Source organism: Eumetopias jubatus, unplaced genomic scaffold (genome assembly GCF_037043125.1).
Source record: "Eumetopias jubatus isolate StellerSeaLion01/CBP00866 unplaced genomic scaffold, mEumJub1_p1.0 scaffold_12, whole genome shotgun sequence".
Lineage (NCBI taxonomy): Eukaryota > Metazoa > Chordata > Mammalia > Carnivora > Otariidae > Eumetopias > Eumetopias jubatus.
Window position 1 is genome coordinate 92,560,578 of NW_028274818.1, and position 20,129 is coordinate 92,580,706.

The 20,129-nt window shown below is 43.1% G+C and overlaps 1 protein-coding gene across 5 annotated transcripts in view; it reads left to right on the top strand.

The window, feature by feature from the left end:
• Nucleotides 1–1,089: 1,089 nt before the first annotated feature.
• IL21R (interleukin 21 receptor) overlaps nucleotides 1,090–20,129 on the top strand; it is a 42,223-nt gene continuing 23,183 nt past the window's right edge. The window contains exons 1-2 of one of the 5 annotated variants that reach the window (XM_028109987.2): nucleotides 1,090–1,700; nucleotides 7,274–7,383. In XM_028109987.2, coding sequence (XP_027965788.1) covers nucleotides 7,346–7,383 — 38 coding nt within the window. In that variant the 5' untranslated portion in view covers nucleotides 1,090–1,700; nucleotides 7,274–7,345. Of the gene's footprint in view, nucleotides 1,701–1,732; nucleotides 1,755–5,729; nucleotides 6,791–7,273; nucleotides 7,384–20,129 lie in introns of those variants that run through there. The other 4 variants (XM_028109988.2, XM_028109991.2, XM_028109989.2 and 1 more) reach the window with 4 other exon arrangements.

Here is a 20,129-nt window from a genome sequence, read left to right on the forward strand (position 1 = left end):
CCAGCCCCCTTGGTAACATTTTGTCCTGGTTTGGACCCATTTTCACAGCCTGGTGCAGGCTTAGGAATGAGATACACCCAGGATCAAATCTCCACATGTCACTTCTTAGCTTGAAGTCACTTCTTAGCCTCTTACTGATGTTTCACTTCTCTGAGCCTTGTTTTCTCCATTTGTAAAATGGGAATAGTCTTGTTGCCTCACAGGGTTTGTGGGATAAAATGAGATCTGTAGGTGCCTAAAAAATGCAAGATCATAACAGTAGTGATGGTAGTTAACTTCTCTTGCTCTCTCTCTGAGCCTGCTGGGCATGACTTTGTTGAATTTTCTCTCCTGATTTCTTAAACATCTGCTGGAGAGAGACATCTGACCCTTTCATGAGCCCCTCTGGCTTGTGAGCAAGATGAAAACTCTCTTGAGAATGTCTCTTCTCATGTGCTCATTATGGCTGCCCTCTCCCCTTGGCCAGGCATCGCCCGGCTTGACAGATGGGCAAAAAGAGGCATTCAGACAGCTGACGGGAGGTGCCGGAGGAACTGTCTTCTCAAGGGCATGGACACAGGGTCCTGCTCCCTGCAGCCCTGGAGCAGGAAGCTAGATTCAAATGAAATGGGGTCAGAGGAGTCTGGAGGGGGTTCCGAACTCAGACCCTTCCTGGGTCAGGCAGGCAGTGTGCCTGCATGAAGCGTGGGACCTTAGCGAGCCTCTGCCCTGGGCCCTCTCTGTCTTCTCTGTGAGCTGAGAGTTGGACCCTGAGGACCGCCGGGACCCCCCTGGGTCCACTAACACCACCCCTGCACCCCTCTGAGCCTTGGCGTGCACATCTGTGGGAAGCGGTCGCTTGCAGGCCCTGCCTGCCTCTCTCTCCTTGGTCATGACCGTGAAGCCTGGGGGGATGTCAGCCATCCGCAAGAGGCCATATCACCCAGTTGGCCCCAAATGTCTTCCTAGCGGGTGACCTTTGGTGATCAGAGGGCTCTGCCCTAAGGCCTGGCCCCCTCCCACCGCTTTCTCACTCGGCCGGGGAGGGGCCAGCGGCTGTGTGGGCGGGGCCTGCGGGGAGCTGATCACCACATCCTCCTCTTCCTCCCCACCCTGCACACGCGGCCGCGGGGCAGCCACACTCTGACAGACCCACTGGTGCCTCTCTGCCGAGTGACCCACGGGCTCGGGGTCCGACTGTTTGCCGGCTCCTCCCCGAGTGTGACCGACAGCCACACGGCCATCTGTCTGCCTGCCTGTCTGTGTCTCTGGGTGTCTGCCTGGCTGGCCATCTGCCGGTTGGCTTGACTTCCCCTGTCTGTCTGTCTGTCTGTCTGCCTGCCTGCCTGACCAGCCCTTGTCGCCGTGTGTCCCCTCCCTGGTACAGCCGATTGGTCCCTTACCCCAGCCTCTGCCTTCTGTCCGCGTGTGGCCTCCCTGGGATGTGACCGACCATTGTCTTCCCCCCGCCCCCCTCCCCCCAGCTGGCTCCCTCTGTGTGGCCCGCCTGCCTGGAGCCCGGCTGCCATCCATCGGGGTGACAGGTCGTATGCTTGTCTGGTGGGTGACTGGGGCAGGCTGTGGGTTCCCACCCCCTAGCCCTGCCGTTTCCCTCTCTCATCCCCCACCCCCATGCTGAGCCTAGCTGCCGCCCCCTGGGAGCCCACTGGATTGCCCCGAGCACACAGAATGGATTTCTGAGGGAAAAGCTGGAACAGCAGGTAACTCGGCTCCAGCCACTGTTCTCCGTGGGAGAGACACCTTCTCTGCCTGAGGTGGGAGGACACCAAGGGGTTTCTCACCCTCAGCATAGCTGGGACAGTGAGACCAGCAGAGCCGGGGCTGGAGTCTCCTGTTCAGCCCAGCGCAGAATGACCTCAGGATCGTTCTGTCGGTCTGCAGGGGGCCTGGAGGCAGGGCCATGGCTGAGAGGACCCCCTGAGCTGTCTGTGGAAACCAGCCTCCAAAAGGCAGGGGGTGGGGAAGGAAACCTGATCCCAGACCAGACCCGATGCCTCAGTCACCGTGGTTCTGGGCAGCTGAGTAGGGCAGAGTGGGCAGGGGTGAGACGATGAGATGGTGTGGCACTTCTAGGGGGCCCAGTTTTGGGGGAAGGGGCAGAGATTTTGTGCTGGGTTCCGTGTGTTAGCTTTTTTATGTCATCTAACTCCTCAAAACGGGTTGGTGTACCCATTTCATGGAGAAAGAATGGGGGCCGACTCTGAGAGGTAGAGTGATTTTCCCAAGGTGACTCACCAGTGCGTAGTAGGGTGGGCAGGCGACTCGGAGGCTGGCCCTGTCCTCTACACTGTCTCTTCCTCATGAAAGCCCAGGGGATGGGCCCATGGAGGAGAGGGAGGCAAGGGGTCAGGGGGAGGCTGAGCCTGGAAGCATGGGTTGAATTTTGACGTGTGGAAAGGAAGGGAAGGAAGGAGCCGGCAGACACTTTCCCAGCAGAGCAGCTGGGTGAGTAAAAGCCTCCGGTGGGAACCTTGGACCCGTGGAAGGAATGGCCAGTGCTGCCCAGTGGGAGCAGCAGACCCAGGGCAGGGAGCATTAAAAAGTCAGGGGCTGCTCCTGGGAAGACATCTGCATTCCCCTGGGGGAAAGTGTGGGGGTTTTAGAAGCACATGGTGGAGTGGGGAAAACCTGGCGGGTTCAAAAGTCAGCCATGCGACTCCCTAGCTGGGGGGACGTGGGCAAGTCTCTGGGCTTCATCCAGCCTCGTGGAGTCTCAGTTTTCTCATCTGTAAAATGGGGGTGAAGGCAGTTCCATCCTCATGGGGCTAGTTGTGACGATTGGAGGGCATAAAAATATGAAAGCTGGAGGCCTGCCCAGGAAGGCAGCTTGTAACCACAAGGAACCTGAAGCCCATGGCGAGAAGGGCCAGTCTCCAAGAGCAGAAGAGGGTGCAGGGACACATTCGAGAATCTGCAGTCCTGCCTCCCGCAGCCTCCATGGTTCTGGTCCTCCCCGCACCAGGGCTCAGCATGCTGCTGACACCTGAGGGTCTCCCACCATCCTTACAACATCAGCTGAGCCTGGGAGCCTCATTCAGCCCATTCACAGATGAGGAGATTGAGGATCCCAGATCACCTGTGGCCACAAGATGCAGAGCTGGGTTTGGACCCCCAGTCGGCTTGATGGCAGAGCCATACCTGCTGGTCAGGGTAGCATAAAAGCAAGACTCACTGTCTTGAGGGCCATTACCTGCTCCCCTGTGGTGGCCTCAGCAGAGTTCTACTCACTCCACACCTGGCAGGGTGTCTGGGTCCTCACCACTCCACAGGGGAGGGAACTAAGAGCCCTCATGTTGGGAGAACCAAATCCAGGGCCAGTAGAGGTGGGGTGAACAAGACAAAGGCTGAGCCCTGGGCTCCCACCTGCCCAGTGAGGGGTGGGGGTGGGGGTTGGAGACCATAAAGGGCTTGTGGGCAGTGGGTGGGGGCAGATGGAGGATGTGGAAGGGGGGAAGGGCACCAGAGACTTTGGGAGGCACCTCTTTTCTCTCCCTGGCGCCTGATAAATGAATGAATGAAAGGAATCCTTGATTCCAGGGAGGAGAGCCAGTGCCTTCGGAATCCCCACAAGCAGGAGCGATGGCTGGGAGGTTTCTGTGGTCGGGTGGGGGGCTTGGGACCCGGCGTACCAACACACGGCCGATGGCAATTTGGGGCTTTGGAGTCAGCCAGGATGGGATGGAGACCCAGCTCCACCCCATGGTACCTGTGTGACCTTGAATAAGCCACGCAATCTCCCTGAGCCTCACTTTCCCAGTCTGTAACATCCATTTCGGGTGTGTTGGGAGGTTTTATTCTACCCGTGTTTTTGGGGGCACCTGCTGTGCAGCAGGCACTGTCCCAGGTCCTGGGGATTCAGTGGCGCAGACAGACAGGGCCAGCGCCATGAGGAGGGGAAGGGGGCTTAGCCCTGGCTCACAAGAAATAGTAGCAATTACGGTTTACATGAAATGTTGTTGGTAACAGTCGTCTTGTTATTTGCCAAAACACAGGGCATGGTGTCTGGCTCACCCTACGCCCTCAGAAAATGATAGCTCATATGGTGATTCTGCTCTCTCTTTCACAGCTGGGGAAACTGAGGCTCAGAGAAGGGTAGGGTTTTCAGTGTCACCCAGGGAGTCTGTCACAAGAAGAGGGAAGGCAGCTGTGAAGACAGGAGGAAAAAACACTTCAAGGAGGAGGGTCTTCTGCCCCCCAGCCCCTTCCTCCCCTGTCTTTGCCCTCTAGTACACGCTGAACTGTGGGGGCAGGCCGGGGGGAGCAGAGAGGGGCCCCACCCCCACCTCTGGCTCACAGGTGCCACCGCCCCCACTCCTTGCCCTGGCGCCTGGCCAAAGGGACTTTTTACGACAGCTCATATGCAAGATCTGAGTAAACCTGGAACTTCTGAAACATCCTGAGAATATTCCCCAGGGTGCAGGCAGGGGCCCCGCTGATGTCCCCCAGTGGCTGGGACACTTGCAGCCTGCTGGTCCCCCTCACCCAGCACCCAGGAAGGGTCCGGCCTCCCGAAATGTCCCCAGGGCAAGCACACCAACCTGGCTCCCTGCTCAGGCCCTGGTGCTTCCTCACTCTGTGTGACCGTAGGCAAGGCGCTGGGCCCCTCTGGGCTTCTCCTTTCCTCATCTGCCAAGAGGGCTTGAGCATGTAGATTGGGACCAAGGCCTGCAGAGCTTCTCCAGTATGAATCCATAACACTCGGCCCACTTTGGCCAGGCTGGTGGGGTCCTGCTGGGCGGGGGAGGGGGAATAGAGGGCAGGCCGCCAGCCCTGTCCCAACCCCCCACCTCGGGGCCGGGGCCACAAGCATCCCTTCTTTCTCTGCCTTCCAACCAGCCCGTCCTGGTCCAGGGGAGAGGGGGCTGGAGGGAGGGGTGGCTAGAGGAGCAGAGAGGGGTTGCACAGTCTGGGCGAGGTTGCCCAGCACGGTGGAGATTGCAGGGCGGGTAGAGAATGCACAGGCAGGGGGCGGTTGCTGGGAGCGGGGCATGCTTATCGGCTAGGGGAGGTTGCACAGGCTGGGAGAAATCCCAGTAGGGAAGGCTTGTTCGGGCTAGGAGAGGCTTCATGGAAAAGAATCCCAGCCCAGCTGGGAGGAAGCAACATATAGACAGGTGTCACAGCCTGAGGTTGGGCTAGGACCTTCCCCTCATGTTCAGCTCCTACTGACTAAGCTATGACCCCAGGGTCCTGGCACACCCGACCTCAGACACCCACAACCCACTCCTTGTTACTGGGAAAATAAAAAACACGTGTAAGAAACAAGTAATGTTCCCCACACACCTGCAGTGTGCCTGCCTCTCACCCCCTCGGCCAGGCCAGGGCACTGCCCCATTCTATAGGTGAGGAAAACTGAGACCCAAACAAAGGGAGAGATATGCCTAAGGGTCCACTATGGGTTAGTGACAGAGCCTCCTTTCTGGTCGAGGGCTACCAATCTGATTCTTCCTCAGCCTGAGCGCTCTGCTTGGCTAAGTTTCTGTGTGACCCTGGGGAACCCACCATCCCTCTCTGAAAGTTCCTTGTTATTAATCTGATAATAGCGGGCATGATTGCTCAGACCCTGGGAGCTGAGGGTGTTGGTTGGGGTGGAGGGAAGTTCCTGGGCACTGTGTGTGATGGAGCTGATGGGGAAACTGAGGTCTCTCGTGGGGGCTACATGCGGGCCTGCTCCATGTATGACTGGACACAGCACTTCTTTTTTTTTTTAAGATCTTATTTATTTATGTATTTATTTTTTGAGAGAGAGAACAAGCAGTGGGGAGGGGCAGAGGGGGAGAGAGAGAGAGAAGCAAACTCCCTGCTGAGCAGGGAGCCCGATGTTGGTCTCAATTCCAGGACCCTGGGACCATGACCCGAGCCGAAGGCAGACGCTTAACCTACTGAGCCACCCAGGCGCCCCAGGACACAGCAATTCTTAGCCTTGTTTGTTCATTCGCCATTCCCCCAGCTACTTGTTGAGGACCTACAGTGCTCCAGGGCCCACTCCACACACTAGGGACACTTCCTTTTGTGAACAAAACTGACAAATTTCCCAGCCTCTGGGAGCTTATGCTCCTTGATGGAGACAGGTCATCAACAAAAACAGAAACACTTACTAAATTAATTCTAATGTCACAACTGCGAGGAAGGAAACAAAGAGATGTGTGGCCCAGAGAATCGCAGGGGACACGTGGTGATTGCCTCTTTGAGGAGGCGACATAGACGTCGAAACCAGGGGACGAGAAAGCAAAGAAGCACGAGGAAAAATGTTCTAGACCAAGGGAATGGCATGTGCAAAGGCCCTGCAGTGAAGGGAGAAAGATGGAGCCCTGGAATTTTTATCCTTATCAAGTAGGTCAAGATCCTCAGTGCACCAAATTTAAGAGAGAGGAGTCAAAAAGAATAACATCGACTTTTGGAGTGTATAGTTTGCATGGGTTTTAACGTTGAGGGTAGACTTCAAAATCCATTATGATCGAAAGCATTCCCTTTCATTTAGTCACTCATGTAACAGAAACTTTGAGCATCTACTGGGTGTCAGGTGCTGGTTAACCACTGGCGATTCAGCAGTAACCAAGAGACACAGAGTCCCCGCCTGGCCGTTGCTCAGAATGTTGCTGAAAACACCCTGAGCAGTGTGCTCTGGTGGAAGACTGGACCCCAGAGGAAAGAGTGACTCATACTCTTTGGAGAGGTTGAAGACTGACAGAGGAGACGTCATTTGAACTGGATTTTGAAGACTGAGTGGGAGGCTGCAGACTACCGCAGACCGTAGAGAGTTTTGGTGGCTGAAAGAGCACGTGCTAAGGTGTGGAAGCAGGGTGAATGGGGATGTTGGGGAAGCTATCAGGCATCTGGTATACCTGGAGTCCAGGATGGATACTGGGGGTCAGACGGAATGTTGGGGAGCAGATCCTGAAATGTCTTGAATGTCAGGCTAAGGAATTTGAGGTTTTCTCTGAAGGGCAACAGGGAGCCACAGAACGACCCAGCTGCAATGAGGACTGGGTTGGAGGTGCCCCAGCTGGATGCTGGAGAGATCAGGGAGGAGAACAGCAGGAGGGCAGGTGGGCAGAAGTCCCTGAAGACCAGGGATAAACGGAGCCCTTTCTTCTGGGTTCCCTTTCGGGAAGTCCCTCAGTCTTGACACTTCCCCTTCTGGCGACCTATTGCCTCCTGTTTCTGGCATGGCTGGGGAGTCCCTCTTCACCCACCTCATTTCTTCTTGGTCCCTGTGGGAAACGGGTCATTTTACTTTTACTGCACTCCAGCCTTACCTTTCACTTTCAAGCCCCAAGCCCTGCCCAAGCCCCACTGGAGATGATGATTGACCTGAGACATTCAGCAATCCTGTTCCTGAATCATGCGTGAGGGAAAGAAGACACGGGGGGTAATCAAAGCGTGAGTTCTTTCCAGTTTGGGGTGTTGTAAATGATGCTGTTGTGAACGTCTCTGCACACATCTGCTTGTGTACAGATGTACATGTTTCTCTTCGATGCATAGCCTGGAAGTGGGATTCTGTTCAGCAGAAGTGTTTCAAAGTGGTCATATCAAATTGCATGCACACCAGAACACTGAGTAGAGATTGAGAGTTTGGGTTACTCTGCATCCTTTACGAGCACTGAATTGTCTGTCTTTTTCATTTTAGCCTTTCTGAGTTGATGTGTGGTGATATCACACAGAGAGTAAATTTGCATTTTCTTGATGAGTCATGTTTTAAGCACCTCTTACTATGCTTATTGGCCATTTGGATGTCTTCTTTGGTGAAATGTCTCTTTAAGGTTTTAGTCCATTTTTTCTTTTTTTTTTTTAAAGATTTTATTTATTTATTTGACAGAGAGAGACAAAGCGAGAGAAGGAACACAAGCAGGGGGAGTGGGAGAGGGAGAAGCAGGCTTCCTGCTGAGCAGGGAGCCCGATGCGGGGCTTGATCCCAGGACCCTGAGATCATGACCTGAGCCGAAGGCAGATGCTTAACGACTGAGCCACCCAGGCGCCCCTGGTCCATTTTTTCAAAATTGAGTTTTGTGTTGTTTATTGTTTTGTAGGAGGTCTTTAGATATGCTGGATATATATATATATATGTTACATAGATCACAGATATGTATAAATTATATGTATAACATATATTTTATAATTTTATACATATTACATATATTATATACAACTATATAAAATACAAGGATTATATATAGTTATATAAAAGAAACATACAGATATAGATTTATAGAAACAGATATAATCTCTTCCCATTTCAGTTTCTTTTCCATTCTCTTAATGAAATCTTTTGGTGGACAAAAATTCTTAATTTTAATGAGGTTCAATCTATCAGTCTTTTTCTTTACAGCTCAAGCTTTCTGTGTACTGTTTAGGAAGTGTTGTCTGCCCTAAGGTCATGAAAATATTATTCTCTGTTTTCTTCTAGAAGCTTTATTGTTTTACCCCTGACATTAGGTCTACAAAATATCTGGTTTGTTTGTATGCATGATGTGAAGTGGCAGGTCAAGATTTATTTTTTCCCATATAAATATCCAATTAATCTACCATCATTTTTTTTAAATCATGCTTTCTCCATGACTTTGCAGTAGTGCCTTTGTTGAAAATCAAGTGACGATAAATGTGAGTCTATTTCTGACCTCAGTTCTTTTCCATTGGTCAGTTTATTTTTCCTTGCAACAATGCCATATTATTTGTCTAAACTCTTCTCAGTTCTTTGCATTTCTATATAAATTTTCACACTAGCTTGTCAATTTCCACCAAAGGAAATCTTGCTGGGGTTTTTCTTGAAACTTGAGATTTCGTTGAAACTTAAGTTTTATTTGGGGAGAACAGACATCTTTAAAATATGAAATTTTCTAATTCATGAACATGTATGTCCCTCTATTTATCTGTCTCTTTAAAAATTTATCTTACTAATATCTTGTAGGTTTCTGTGTAGAGGTCCCGAGTAGAGTTCATTAGAGTATTTGATTTTTTTATGCTAATGCAAATTGTATAATTTTTAAGTTTTCATGTTTGTTCTTGGTATATAGAAATAAAGTAGATTTTCTTCACACTTCACTAACTTTGTTAACACACTTTTTCAAGCTGGAGTTCCAGATATAGGAAGAAATAGCTGCCAAACCCAGGTCACTTCAACTGACCACTAGTTGGGGACTTCCTACTTTTGCTTTTATAATGTTTGCCGACCCCTTCATCTGCTAATCTTATGAGTGCAAGGCAGAGCATCCCAGCCGGGGACTTTATAAACTAGTAAATATTTTTTCCCCTCTTAACAAGTTTTGCTGGGACAATACAGAACAGTACAGTATTGTTAAGTGTATGCGCATTGTTGTACAGCCGATCTCTGAAACTTTTTCACAACTGAAATTGCATACCCATTGAACAACTCCTCATTACCCACCTCCCTCCATCCCCCAAAAACCACCATTCTACTTTCTGTTTCTATGAGTTTGATGACTTCAGATATGTCATGTAAGTGGAATTGTACAGTATTTTTCTTTTAGTGATTGGCTTTTTTCACTTAGCATAAAATCCTCAAAGTTCATTCATGTTGTAGCCTTCTTTCTTTTTAAGGCTAAATAATCTTCCACTGTATGTATGTACCACATTTTCTTCATTCACTGGATGGTGAATTTAGGTTGCTTACACATCTCGACTGATGTGACTAAAGCTGCAATGAACATTGGTGTGCAAATACCTTTGAGATCTTGTTTTCAATTCTTTTGGATATCCACCCAGAAGTGTTATCCAGAAACTGCTGGATAACATGGTACTTCTCTTTAAATTTTTGAGGAACCTCCATACTGTCTCCCGTTGCGTTTGCACCATTTAATAACTCCACAAACAGTGCATAAGGGATACAGTTTTTCCACATTCTCGCCAATACAATATTCATCCTCATAGGTGTGAAGTAACAAATTGTGGTTTTGATTTGCATTTCCCTGATGATTAGTGATGTTGAGCATCTTTTCATACACCTGTTGGCCATTTTCTCAATCTTCTTTGGAGAAATATCTATTCAAGACCTTCACCTATTTTTCTTTTTATTTATTTATTTTAAATTTAAATTTAATTATTAATTAACATATTGTATATTACTAGTTTCAGGGGTAGAGTTTAGTGATTCATCAGTTGCATATAACACCCAGTGCTCATTACATCAAGTGCCCTCCTTAATGCCCATCACCCAGTTACCCCATCTCCCCCACCCACCTCCCCTCCATCAACACTCAGTTGGTTTCCTATAGTTAAGAGCTTCTTGTGGTTTGTCTCCCTCTCTGATTTCATCTTATTTTATTTTTTCCTCCCTTCCTCTATGTTCATCTGTTTTGTTTCTTAAATTCCACATGAGTGAGATCATATGATACTTGTCTTTCTCTGATTGACTTATTTTGCTTAGCATAATACCCTCTAGTTCCATCCACACCGTTGCAAATGGTAAGCGGTCCTTCTTTTTGCTGGCTGAGTAATATTCCATTGTGTGTGTGTGTGTGTGTGTGTGTGTGTGTGTGTGTGTGTGTGTATACCACATTTTCTTTATCCACTCATCTGTCGATGGACATCTGGGCCCTCCTTTACCCATTTTTCAATCAGGCTATTTGTTTTGTTACTGGATTGAAGGAGTTCGTCATATCTTCTGAATATATTCAATATATGATTTTCAAAGATTTTCTATTATTCTGTAGGTTGTCCTTTCACCCTATTGATTGTTTCCTGTGCTGTGCAAAGAATCTTAATGTAGCCCTGTTTGTCTACATTTGCTTTATTGTCTGTGCTTTTGGTGTCATATCCAAGAAAGAATTGCCAAGCCCAATGTTCTGAAGTTTTCCCTTATGTTTTCTTCTGGAAATTTTATAGTTTCAAGTCTTACATTTAGGTCTTTAGTCCATTTTAAGTTAATTTTTGTGTGTGATGTAAGAGTCCATGCTCATTCTTTTGCATGTGCATATCCAGGTTTCCCAGCATCATCTGAAGAGACTGGCCTTCCTTCACTGATGATGTCTGCAAAGATTTACTTCTGGGCTCTCTATTTTGCTCCATTGGTCTCTATGCCTGTTTTTATGTTAATACCTACTTTGTCTGTCTTTACACCAAGATCTATATGTCTGTCTTTATGTCAATGCCTACATAAAATCCGTGATTTTATAGCTTGGTAATATGTTTTGAAATACTGTAGCTTGGTAATATGTTCTGAAATCAGGAAGTGTAAGGCCTGTAGCTTTGTTTCTCATTGTCAAAGATTGTTTTGGTTATTCAGAGTCCTTTGAGATTCCATATGAATATTAGGATTTTTTTTTCCTATTTCTGCAAAAAATGTCATTGGGATCCTGACAGAAACTGCACCGAATCTGTAGATTGCTTTGGACATTTTAATAATATTAAGTCTTCCAAGCCATGAACATGGGATGTCTTTCCATTTACTTGTGCCTTCTTTAATTTCTTTTAGCAATGTTTCATAGTTTTCAGAGTACAAGTCTTTCACTTCAAGTATTTTTTATTCTTTTTGATGCTATTATAAATATTATTTTAATTCCCTTTTGAATTGTTCATTGTTAATGTATAGAAATGCAACTGATTTTTGAGTGTTGGTTTTATATCATTCTACTTTGCTGAATTTGTTTATCAGCCCAATGGCTGTGTGTGTGTGTGTGTGTGTGTAATCTTTAGGGTTTTCTCTATATAAGGTCATGTCAGCTATGAACAGAAATAATTTTACGTCTTCCTGTCCAATTTGACTACCTTTTACTTATTTTTTGTATTGCCTAATTGCTTTGACTAGAGTTGTAGTGCTATGTTAGCTGGAAGTGGTGGGAGTGGGCATTTTTCCTTTGTTCCTGACCTTAAAGAAAAAGCTATCAGTTTTTTACCTTTGAGTAAGGGGTTAGCTGTGGGTTTCTATGTATGACCTTTATAGGGTTAAGGTAATTTCTTTCTATTTCTAGTTTGCTAAATGTCTTTATCATGAAAAGATGGTTAATTTTGTCAAATGCCTTTTCTGCATCAATTGAAATTATCGTGTGTGATTTTTGTCCTTTGCTAGTTAATGTGGTGTATTTTTGGATAGTGAATCATTCTTGCATTCCAGGGACAAATCCCACTTGGTCATGGTGTATAATCATTTTAATGTGCTGTTCAATTCAGTTTGTTAGTATCTTGTCAAGGATTTTTACATCAGTATTCATCAGGGATATTAGTTTGGAGTTTTCTTTGTCTGGTTTTGGTATCAGGATAATCCTGCCCTCATAACATGAGTTTGGAAATGTTCTCTTATCTTCAGTTTTTTGGAAGAGTTTGAGAATGATTGGCATTAATTCTTCTTTAAATGTTTGGTAGAATTCACCAGTGAAGTCATCTGGTCCTGGGCTTTTCTTTGTTGGGAGACTTGATTACTGAATCAATCTGCTCACTATTTATAGGTCTGTTCAGATTTTCTATTTCTTCATAATTCAGTTTTGGTAGGTTGTATGTTTTGAGGTATTTATTCATTTCTTCTACATTATTGAGTTTGTTGGGGTATAATTATTCAGAGCAGTCTCATAATCATTTTTTTTCTGTGACATCAGTTGTAACGTCTTCTCTTCCTTTTCCGACTTTGGCTATTTGAGTCTTCTCTTATTTTTTTAGTCTAGCTAAGAATTTGTCAATTTTGTTGATCCTCAGAAGCACAGTAGATTTTTATATTGGTCTCATATTCAGTGTCCTTGCTTAACAATTATTATTCTAATAGTTTGTTAAGTATCTGGACTATTCTAGGTGCTCAATCCTTATATCATTCCAATCCTTATAAATTTTCTAATCTTTATAAATTTATTTACTTTTCTTGCCTTATTGCATTGACTAAGACCTCCAGTACAAGACACTCTTGTCTTTTTCCTGCCCTCAGGGATATAGTGTTCAGTATTTTACCATTGTGGATAATGTTAGTTGTGCATGTTGTGTGCACCTGTGTGTGTGTGTGCGCTCTTTATCAGATCAAAGAAGAGTCTTTCTATTCCTGTTTTTCTGAGAGTGTTTTAAAAAATCATGAATGGGTATTATAATTCATTAAATGTGTTTTCTGGATCTATTAAATTATCATATAAATTTTCCTTTTTAATTTGTTTATGTGATGAAATAGATTACTGATTTTCAAATGCCAAGCTAACCCTGTATTCCTGAAATAAACCTCATGTGATAATGATGTCTATCTACTTTTGTATATATCATTACATTTGATTTATTATTTTGTTTAGTATTTTTGTATGTATATTAAGAGAAAGATTGACCTATAATTTTACTTTCTTTTAAAGTCAAGTTTTGATGCAAAGTTACATCTTTCATTCCAGTGTTTAGTTCACTTACATTTGATGTGTTTGGGATTAAGTCTACCATCTTGCTATTTGTTTTCCTTTTTCTATTCTTTATTCCTTTTTTCTTCTTTGTTTCATTTTTTAGAAGGATAAAGTTTTAAAAATTATTATTCTGTTTCCTATTATATATATTTTTATAATTCTTTTAGTGCTTATCTTGAAATTACAATGTGCATATTTGATCTTCTTTGAGTCTACCTTATATTGGTACTCTTAGAACTTCCCAGATAATACAGTGACCTTTAACTTTATTCATTCCTTCTTACCTTTGGGGTATCATGGTAATGTATTTTAATTTTGCATACAGTTTAAACTTCATAAGACATTATCATTATTATTTCAAACAATTATTATTCATTTATTTTTATAATATTCTCTATTGCTTTTTATTCCTTCTTACATTACCTTGCTTCCCATCTGGTGTTATTTTTCTTTTGCCCAAAAAACTCACTTTAATATATCTTTTGATGTAGTCTGCTAGTGACAAATTCTCTCAGCTTTTTTTGGGGGGGATCTGAAAAATATCTTTATTTTGCCTTTATTTAAAAATTGTAATTAAGATCTAATTCACACACCATACAATTCACTTTTTAAAAGTGGTTTTTAGTATATTCACAAAGTTGTGTGACCATCACCACTATTAACTGCAGAACATTTTCCTCACTCTAAAAACAAACAAACAAACAAACAACCCTACCCACCATTTCCCCTCCTTGCAAAGCTCCAGTCCCTGACAACCACTAATCTCCTTTCTGTCTCTATGGATCTGCCTATTCTAGAAATTTCATATAAATGGAGTCATACAATATGTAGATTTTGTGTTTGGCTTCTTTATCTTAGCATAAATTTTCAAGATGCATCTGTGTTGAAGCCTATATCCGTATGCTTCACTCATCTGTATGGCTGAATAATATTCTGTTCTATGGATATTTTATGTTTTGTCCATTCAATTGGTGGACATTGGGGCTGCTTCCAGTTTGGAGCTATTATGAATAATGCTGCTATGAATATTCATGTATAGAGTTTTTTTTTTCTTTAATGGACATATGTTTTCAGTTATTTTCACTATATACCTAGGAGTCAAATGGCTTTGTCATGTGGTAACACTATATTAACTTTCTGAGAAACTGCAAAACTATTTCCCTTAGCAAATGCATCATTTTACATTCACATCAGCAATGTATAAGGATTCCAGAACTCTACACCTTCACCCACTTTTTATTTTTATGTTTTTAAAATAGCCATCTAGTGGGTTTGATGTGATCTTTATCTGCATTTCCCTAATCAATATGATGATGAGCATCTTCTCATGTGTTTATTGGTCATTAGTATATCTTCTTTGGAGAAATTTTTATTCAAATATTTTGCACATTTAAAAATCAGGTTGACTTTAAATCTTGAGTTGTAAGAGTTCTTTATATATTCTAATACTAGACCTCTTACAAATATATAATTAAAATATTTTTTCTAATTCTGTATATTGCCTTTTTACTTTCTTGGTAGTGTCTTTTGATGCACAAAAGTTTTAAATTTTGAAATAGTCCAATGGATTTATTTTTTCTTTGGTACTTGTGGTTTTGGTGTCATTTCTAAGAAACTACTGTGTGATACAGGTCACAAGGAGTTATATCTGTATTTTATTTTTAAAGTTTAATATTTCTACCGTTTACAGCCAGGTCTTTGATCCATTTTGAGTTAACTTTTGTATATGGTGTGAGATAGGAGTCCAATTCCATTCTGTTGCATGTGGATATCCACCAATCCAAATGGCATCCCAGCACCATTTGTTTTCAAGACTATTTCCCCCCCATCAAATTATCCTGGCACCATTGTCAAATTTCAATTTAACATAAATGTATAAATTTTGACTTTGAATTTGATTTCACTGATCTATATATAGGTTAGTCTCACACTGTGTTGATTAGTATAGCTTTGTAGTAAAGCTTTGAAATGGAGAAGTCTGAGTCCTTCAACTTTGTTCTTCTTTTTCAAGGTTATTTTGTCTATTCTGGCCCCTTACATCTCCATAAGAGTTTTAGGATCAGCTTTTTAACTTCTGCAAAAGAGCCAGCTGGGCTTTTGATAGGGATCACTTTGAATCTGTAGATCATTTAGGGAAGACATCTTAACAATACTGTCTTCCAATCCATGAACATGGGATAGGCTTCCATTTATTTGGGCCTTCTGTCATTCTTCAGCAATGTTTAGTAGTTCTCAGTGTACATATCTTACCCTTTGTTAAGTTTCTATTTTATTCTTTTTGATATTATTGTAAATGAAATTTCTTTTTTTTAAAGCTGTTTTTAAAGATTTTATTTATTTATTTGACAGAGAGAGAGAGAGAGAGAGCACAAGCAGGGGGAGCGGCAAGCAGAGCAGGCAGAAGGAGAAGCAGTCTCCCCACTGAGCAAGGAGCTGGATGTGGGACTCGATCTCAGGACCCTGGGATCATGACCTGACCTGAAGGCAGACACTTAACCTACTGAGCCACCCAGGCATCCTGAAATTACTTTCTTAAATACATGTTCAGATTGTTCATTACTGTTGTACAGATATAATTGATTTTATATATTGATCATGTATCCTGCAACCTTGCTAAACTCACTTATTAGGCCTAATAGTTCTTGTTTGTTTGTTTGTTTGTTTTGTTTCATTTTGGCTTTTTGGTGTGGATTCTTTAGAATGTGTATACAAGATCATATCATCTGCAAACAGAAATGCTTTACTTCTTCCCTTCCAATCAGAATGACTTTTATTTATTTTTCTTGCTAAATTGTCTTGGCTAGAACCTCCAGTACAGTGTTTAGTAGAAATTATGAGAGTGGACATCCTTGTCTTGTCTATGATCTTAGAGGAAAAGATTTCTGTTTTTCACCATTAGATATAATGTTAACTGTGGAATTTTAGTAGATCTGTTATTCCTATTGAGCTTGTCTTATTTTTTTGAGGGATATTTTTTCTGGATATAAAATTCTAAGTTGGCTTTTAAGTATATATTTTTCTTTAATTTTTAAAATAGTTTTTCTATGATGTGTGTAGGTGTGTGGGTTGTTTGTTTGTTGTTATTGAATTTGTCCTACTCAAGGTTTGTAGGACTTCTTGAATCTGTGGATTAATGTCCTTTCCTAGTTTTGAAAAATTCTTAACCAACATTTCTATTATTGCTTCTGAGTTGTTCTCTCTCCTCTTTCTGTGTTCCAAATACATATATGTTGGACCTTTTCGCAATGTATATCTCTTTTGCTCTTTTCTGTATTTTAAACACTTTTTCCTTTGCATGCTTCAGTCTGAGTATTTTCTATCCCATCTCAGCAATCCTCTCTTCTAATGTTACTAATCTGTTGCTAAATCCATTCATTTCTTATAAATTTCAGTTATATCAATCTGAGTATTTTTTTAATTTTTTATTGTTATGTTAATCACCATATATTACATCATTAGTTTTTGATGTAGTGTTCCATGATTCATTGTTTGTGCATAACACCCAGTGCTCCATGCAGAATGTGCCTTCTTTAATACCCATCACCAGGTTAACCCATCCCCCTAACCTCCTCCCCTCTAAAACCCTCAGTTTGTTTTTCAGAGTCCATCGTCTCTCATGGTTCGTCTCCCCCTCTGACTTACTCCCCTTCATTCTTCCCCTCCTGCTATCTTCTTCTTTTTCGTTTTTCTTAACATATGTTGCATTATTTGTTTCAGAAGTACAGATCTCTGATTCAACAGTCTTGCACAATTCACAGTGCTCACCATAGCACATACCCTACCCAATGTCTATCACCCAGCTGCCCCATCCCTCCAACCCCCCACCACTCCAGCAACCCTCAGTTTGTTTCCTGAGATTAAGAATTCCTCATATCAGTGAGGTCATACGATACATGTCTTTCTCTGATTGACTTATTTCACTCAGCATAACACCCTCCAGTTCCATCCACATCGTTGCAAATGGCAAGATCTCATTCCTTTTGATGGTTGCATAATATTCCATTGTGTATATATACCACCTCTTCTTTATCCATTCATCTGTCGATGGACATCGTGGCTCTTTCCACAGTTTGGCTATTGTGGACATTGCTGCTATAAACATTGGGGTCCACGTACCCCTTCGGATCCCTACATTTGTATCTTTGGGGTAAGTGCCCAGTAATGCAATTGTTGGATTGTATGGTAGCTCTATTTTCAACTGTTTAAGGAACCTCCATACTGTTTTCCAGAGGGGTTGCACCAGCTTGCATTCCCACCAACAGTGTAGGAGGGTTCCCCTTTTTCCACATCCCCGCCAACATCTGTCAATTCCTGACTTGTTAATTGTAGGCATTCTGACTGGTGTGAGGTGGTATCTCATTGAGGTTTTGATTTGGATTTCCCTGATGCCGAGAGATGTTGAGCACTTTTTCATGTGTCTGTGGGCCATTTGGATGTCTTCTTTGGAAAAATGTCTGTTCATGTCTTCTGCCCATTTCTGGATTGGATTACTTGTTCTTTGGGTATTGAGTTTGATAAGTTCTTTATAGATTTTGGATACTAACCCTTTATCTGATATGTCATTTGCAAATATTTTCTCCCATTCTGTCGGTTGTCTTTTGGTTTTGTGGACTGTTTCTGTTGCTGGGCAAAGCTTTTTATCTTGATGAAATCCCAACAGTTCATTTTTGCCCTTGCTTCCCTTGCCTTTGGCAACGTTTCTAGGAAGAAGTTGCTGCGGCTGAGGTCGAAGAGGTTGCTACCTGTGTTCTCCTTTAGGATTTTGATGGACTCCTGTCTCACGTTTAGGTCTTTCAACCATTTGGAGTCTATTTTTGTGTGTGGTGTAAGGAAATGGTCCAGTTTCATTCTTCGGCACGTGGCTGTCCAATTTTCCCAACACCATTTGTTGAAGAGACTGTCTTTTTTCCATTGGACATTCTTTCCTGCTTTATCAAAGATGAGTTGACCATAGAGTTGAGGGTCCATTTCTGGGCTCTCGATTCTGTTCCATTGATCGATCTGTCTGTTTTTGTGCCAGTACCATACCGTCTTGATGATGACAGCTTTGTAATAGAGCTGGAAGTCTGGAATTGTGATGCCGCCAGCTTTGCTTTTCTTTTTCAATATTCCTCTGGCTATTCGGGGTCTCTTCTGGTTCCATACAAATTTTAGGATTATTTGTTCCATTTCTTTGAAAAAAAGTGGATGGTATTTTGATGGAGATTGCATTGAATGTGTAGATTGCTCTAGGTAGCATTGACGTCTTCACAATGTTGGTTCTCCCAATCCACGAGCATGGAACATTTTTCCATTTCTTTGTGTCTTCCTCAATTTCTTTCATGAGTATTTTATAGTTTTCTGAGTACAGATCCTTTGCCTCTTTGGTTAGATTTATTCCTAGGTATCTTATGGTTTTGGGTGCAATTGTAAATGGGATCGACTCCTTGATTTGTCTCTCTTCTGTGTTGTTGGTGTATAGGAATGCCACTGATTTCTGTGCACTGATTTTATATCCTGCCACTTTACTGAATTCCTGTACGAGTTCTAGCTGTTTTGGGGTGGAGTCTTTTGGGTTTTCCACATACAGTATCACATCATCTGCAAAGAGTGAGAATTTGACTTCCTCTTGGCCGATTTGGATGCCTTTGATTTCTTTTTGTTGTCTGATTGCTGTGGCTAGGACTTCTAATACTATGTTGAATAGCAGTGGTGATTGTGGACATCCCTGCCGCGTTCCTGACCTTAGGGGAAAAGCTCTCAGCTTTTCCCCATTGAGAATGATATTCGCTGTAGGTTTTTCATAGAAGGCTTTTATGATATTGAGGTATGTACCCTCTATCCCTATACTTTGAAGAGTTTTGATCAAGAAAGGATGCTGTACTTTGTCAAATGCTTTTTCTGCATCTATTGAGAGGATCATATGATTCTTGTTCTTTCTTTTGTTAATGTATTGTATCACGTTGATTGATTTGTGGATGTTGAACCAGCCTTGCAGCCCAGGGATAAATCCCACTTGGTCGTGGTGAATAATCCTTTTAATGTACTGTTGGACCCTATTGGCTAGTATTTTGGTGAGAATTTTTGCATCCATGTTCATCAAGGATATTGGTCTGTAATTCTCCTTTTTGATGGGGTCCTTGTCTGGTTTTGGGATCAAGGTAATGGTGGCCTCATAAAATGAGTTTGGAAGTTTTCCTTCCATTTCTATTTTTTGGAACAGTTTCAGGAGAATAGGTATTAATTCTTCTGTAAATGTTTGGTAGAATTCCCCTGGGAAACCATCTGGCCCTGGGCTTTTGTTTGTGGGGAGATTTTTGATGACTGCTTCCATTTCCTTAGTGGTTATAGGTCTGTTCAGGTTTTCTATTTCTTCCTGGTTCAATTTTGGTAGTTGATACATCTCTAGAAATGCATCCATTTCTTCCAGGTTATCTACTTTGCTGGCATAGAGTTGCTCATAATATGTTCTTATAATTGTTTGTATTTCTTTGGTGTTGGTTGTGATCTCTCCTCTTTCATTCATGATTTTGTTGATTTGGGTCATTTCTCTTTTCTTTTGGATAAGTCTGGCCAGGGGTTTATCAATCTTGTTAATTCTTTCAAAGAACCAGCTCCTAGTTTCGTTGATCTGTTCTTTCTACTGTTCTTTTGGTTTCTAGTTCATTGATTTCTGCTCTGATCTTTATTATTTCTCTTCACCTGCTGGGTTTAGGCTTGATTTGCTGTTTTTTCTCTAGCTCCTTTAGGGTAGGGTTAGGCTGTGTATTTGAGACCTTTCTTGTTTCTTGAGAAAGGCTTGTATTGCTATATACTTTCCTCTCAGGACTGCCT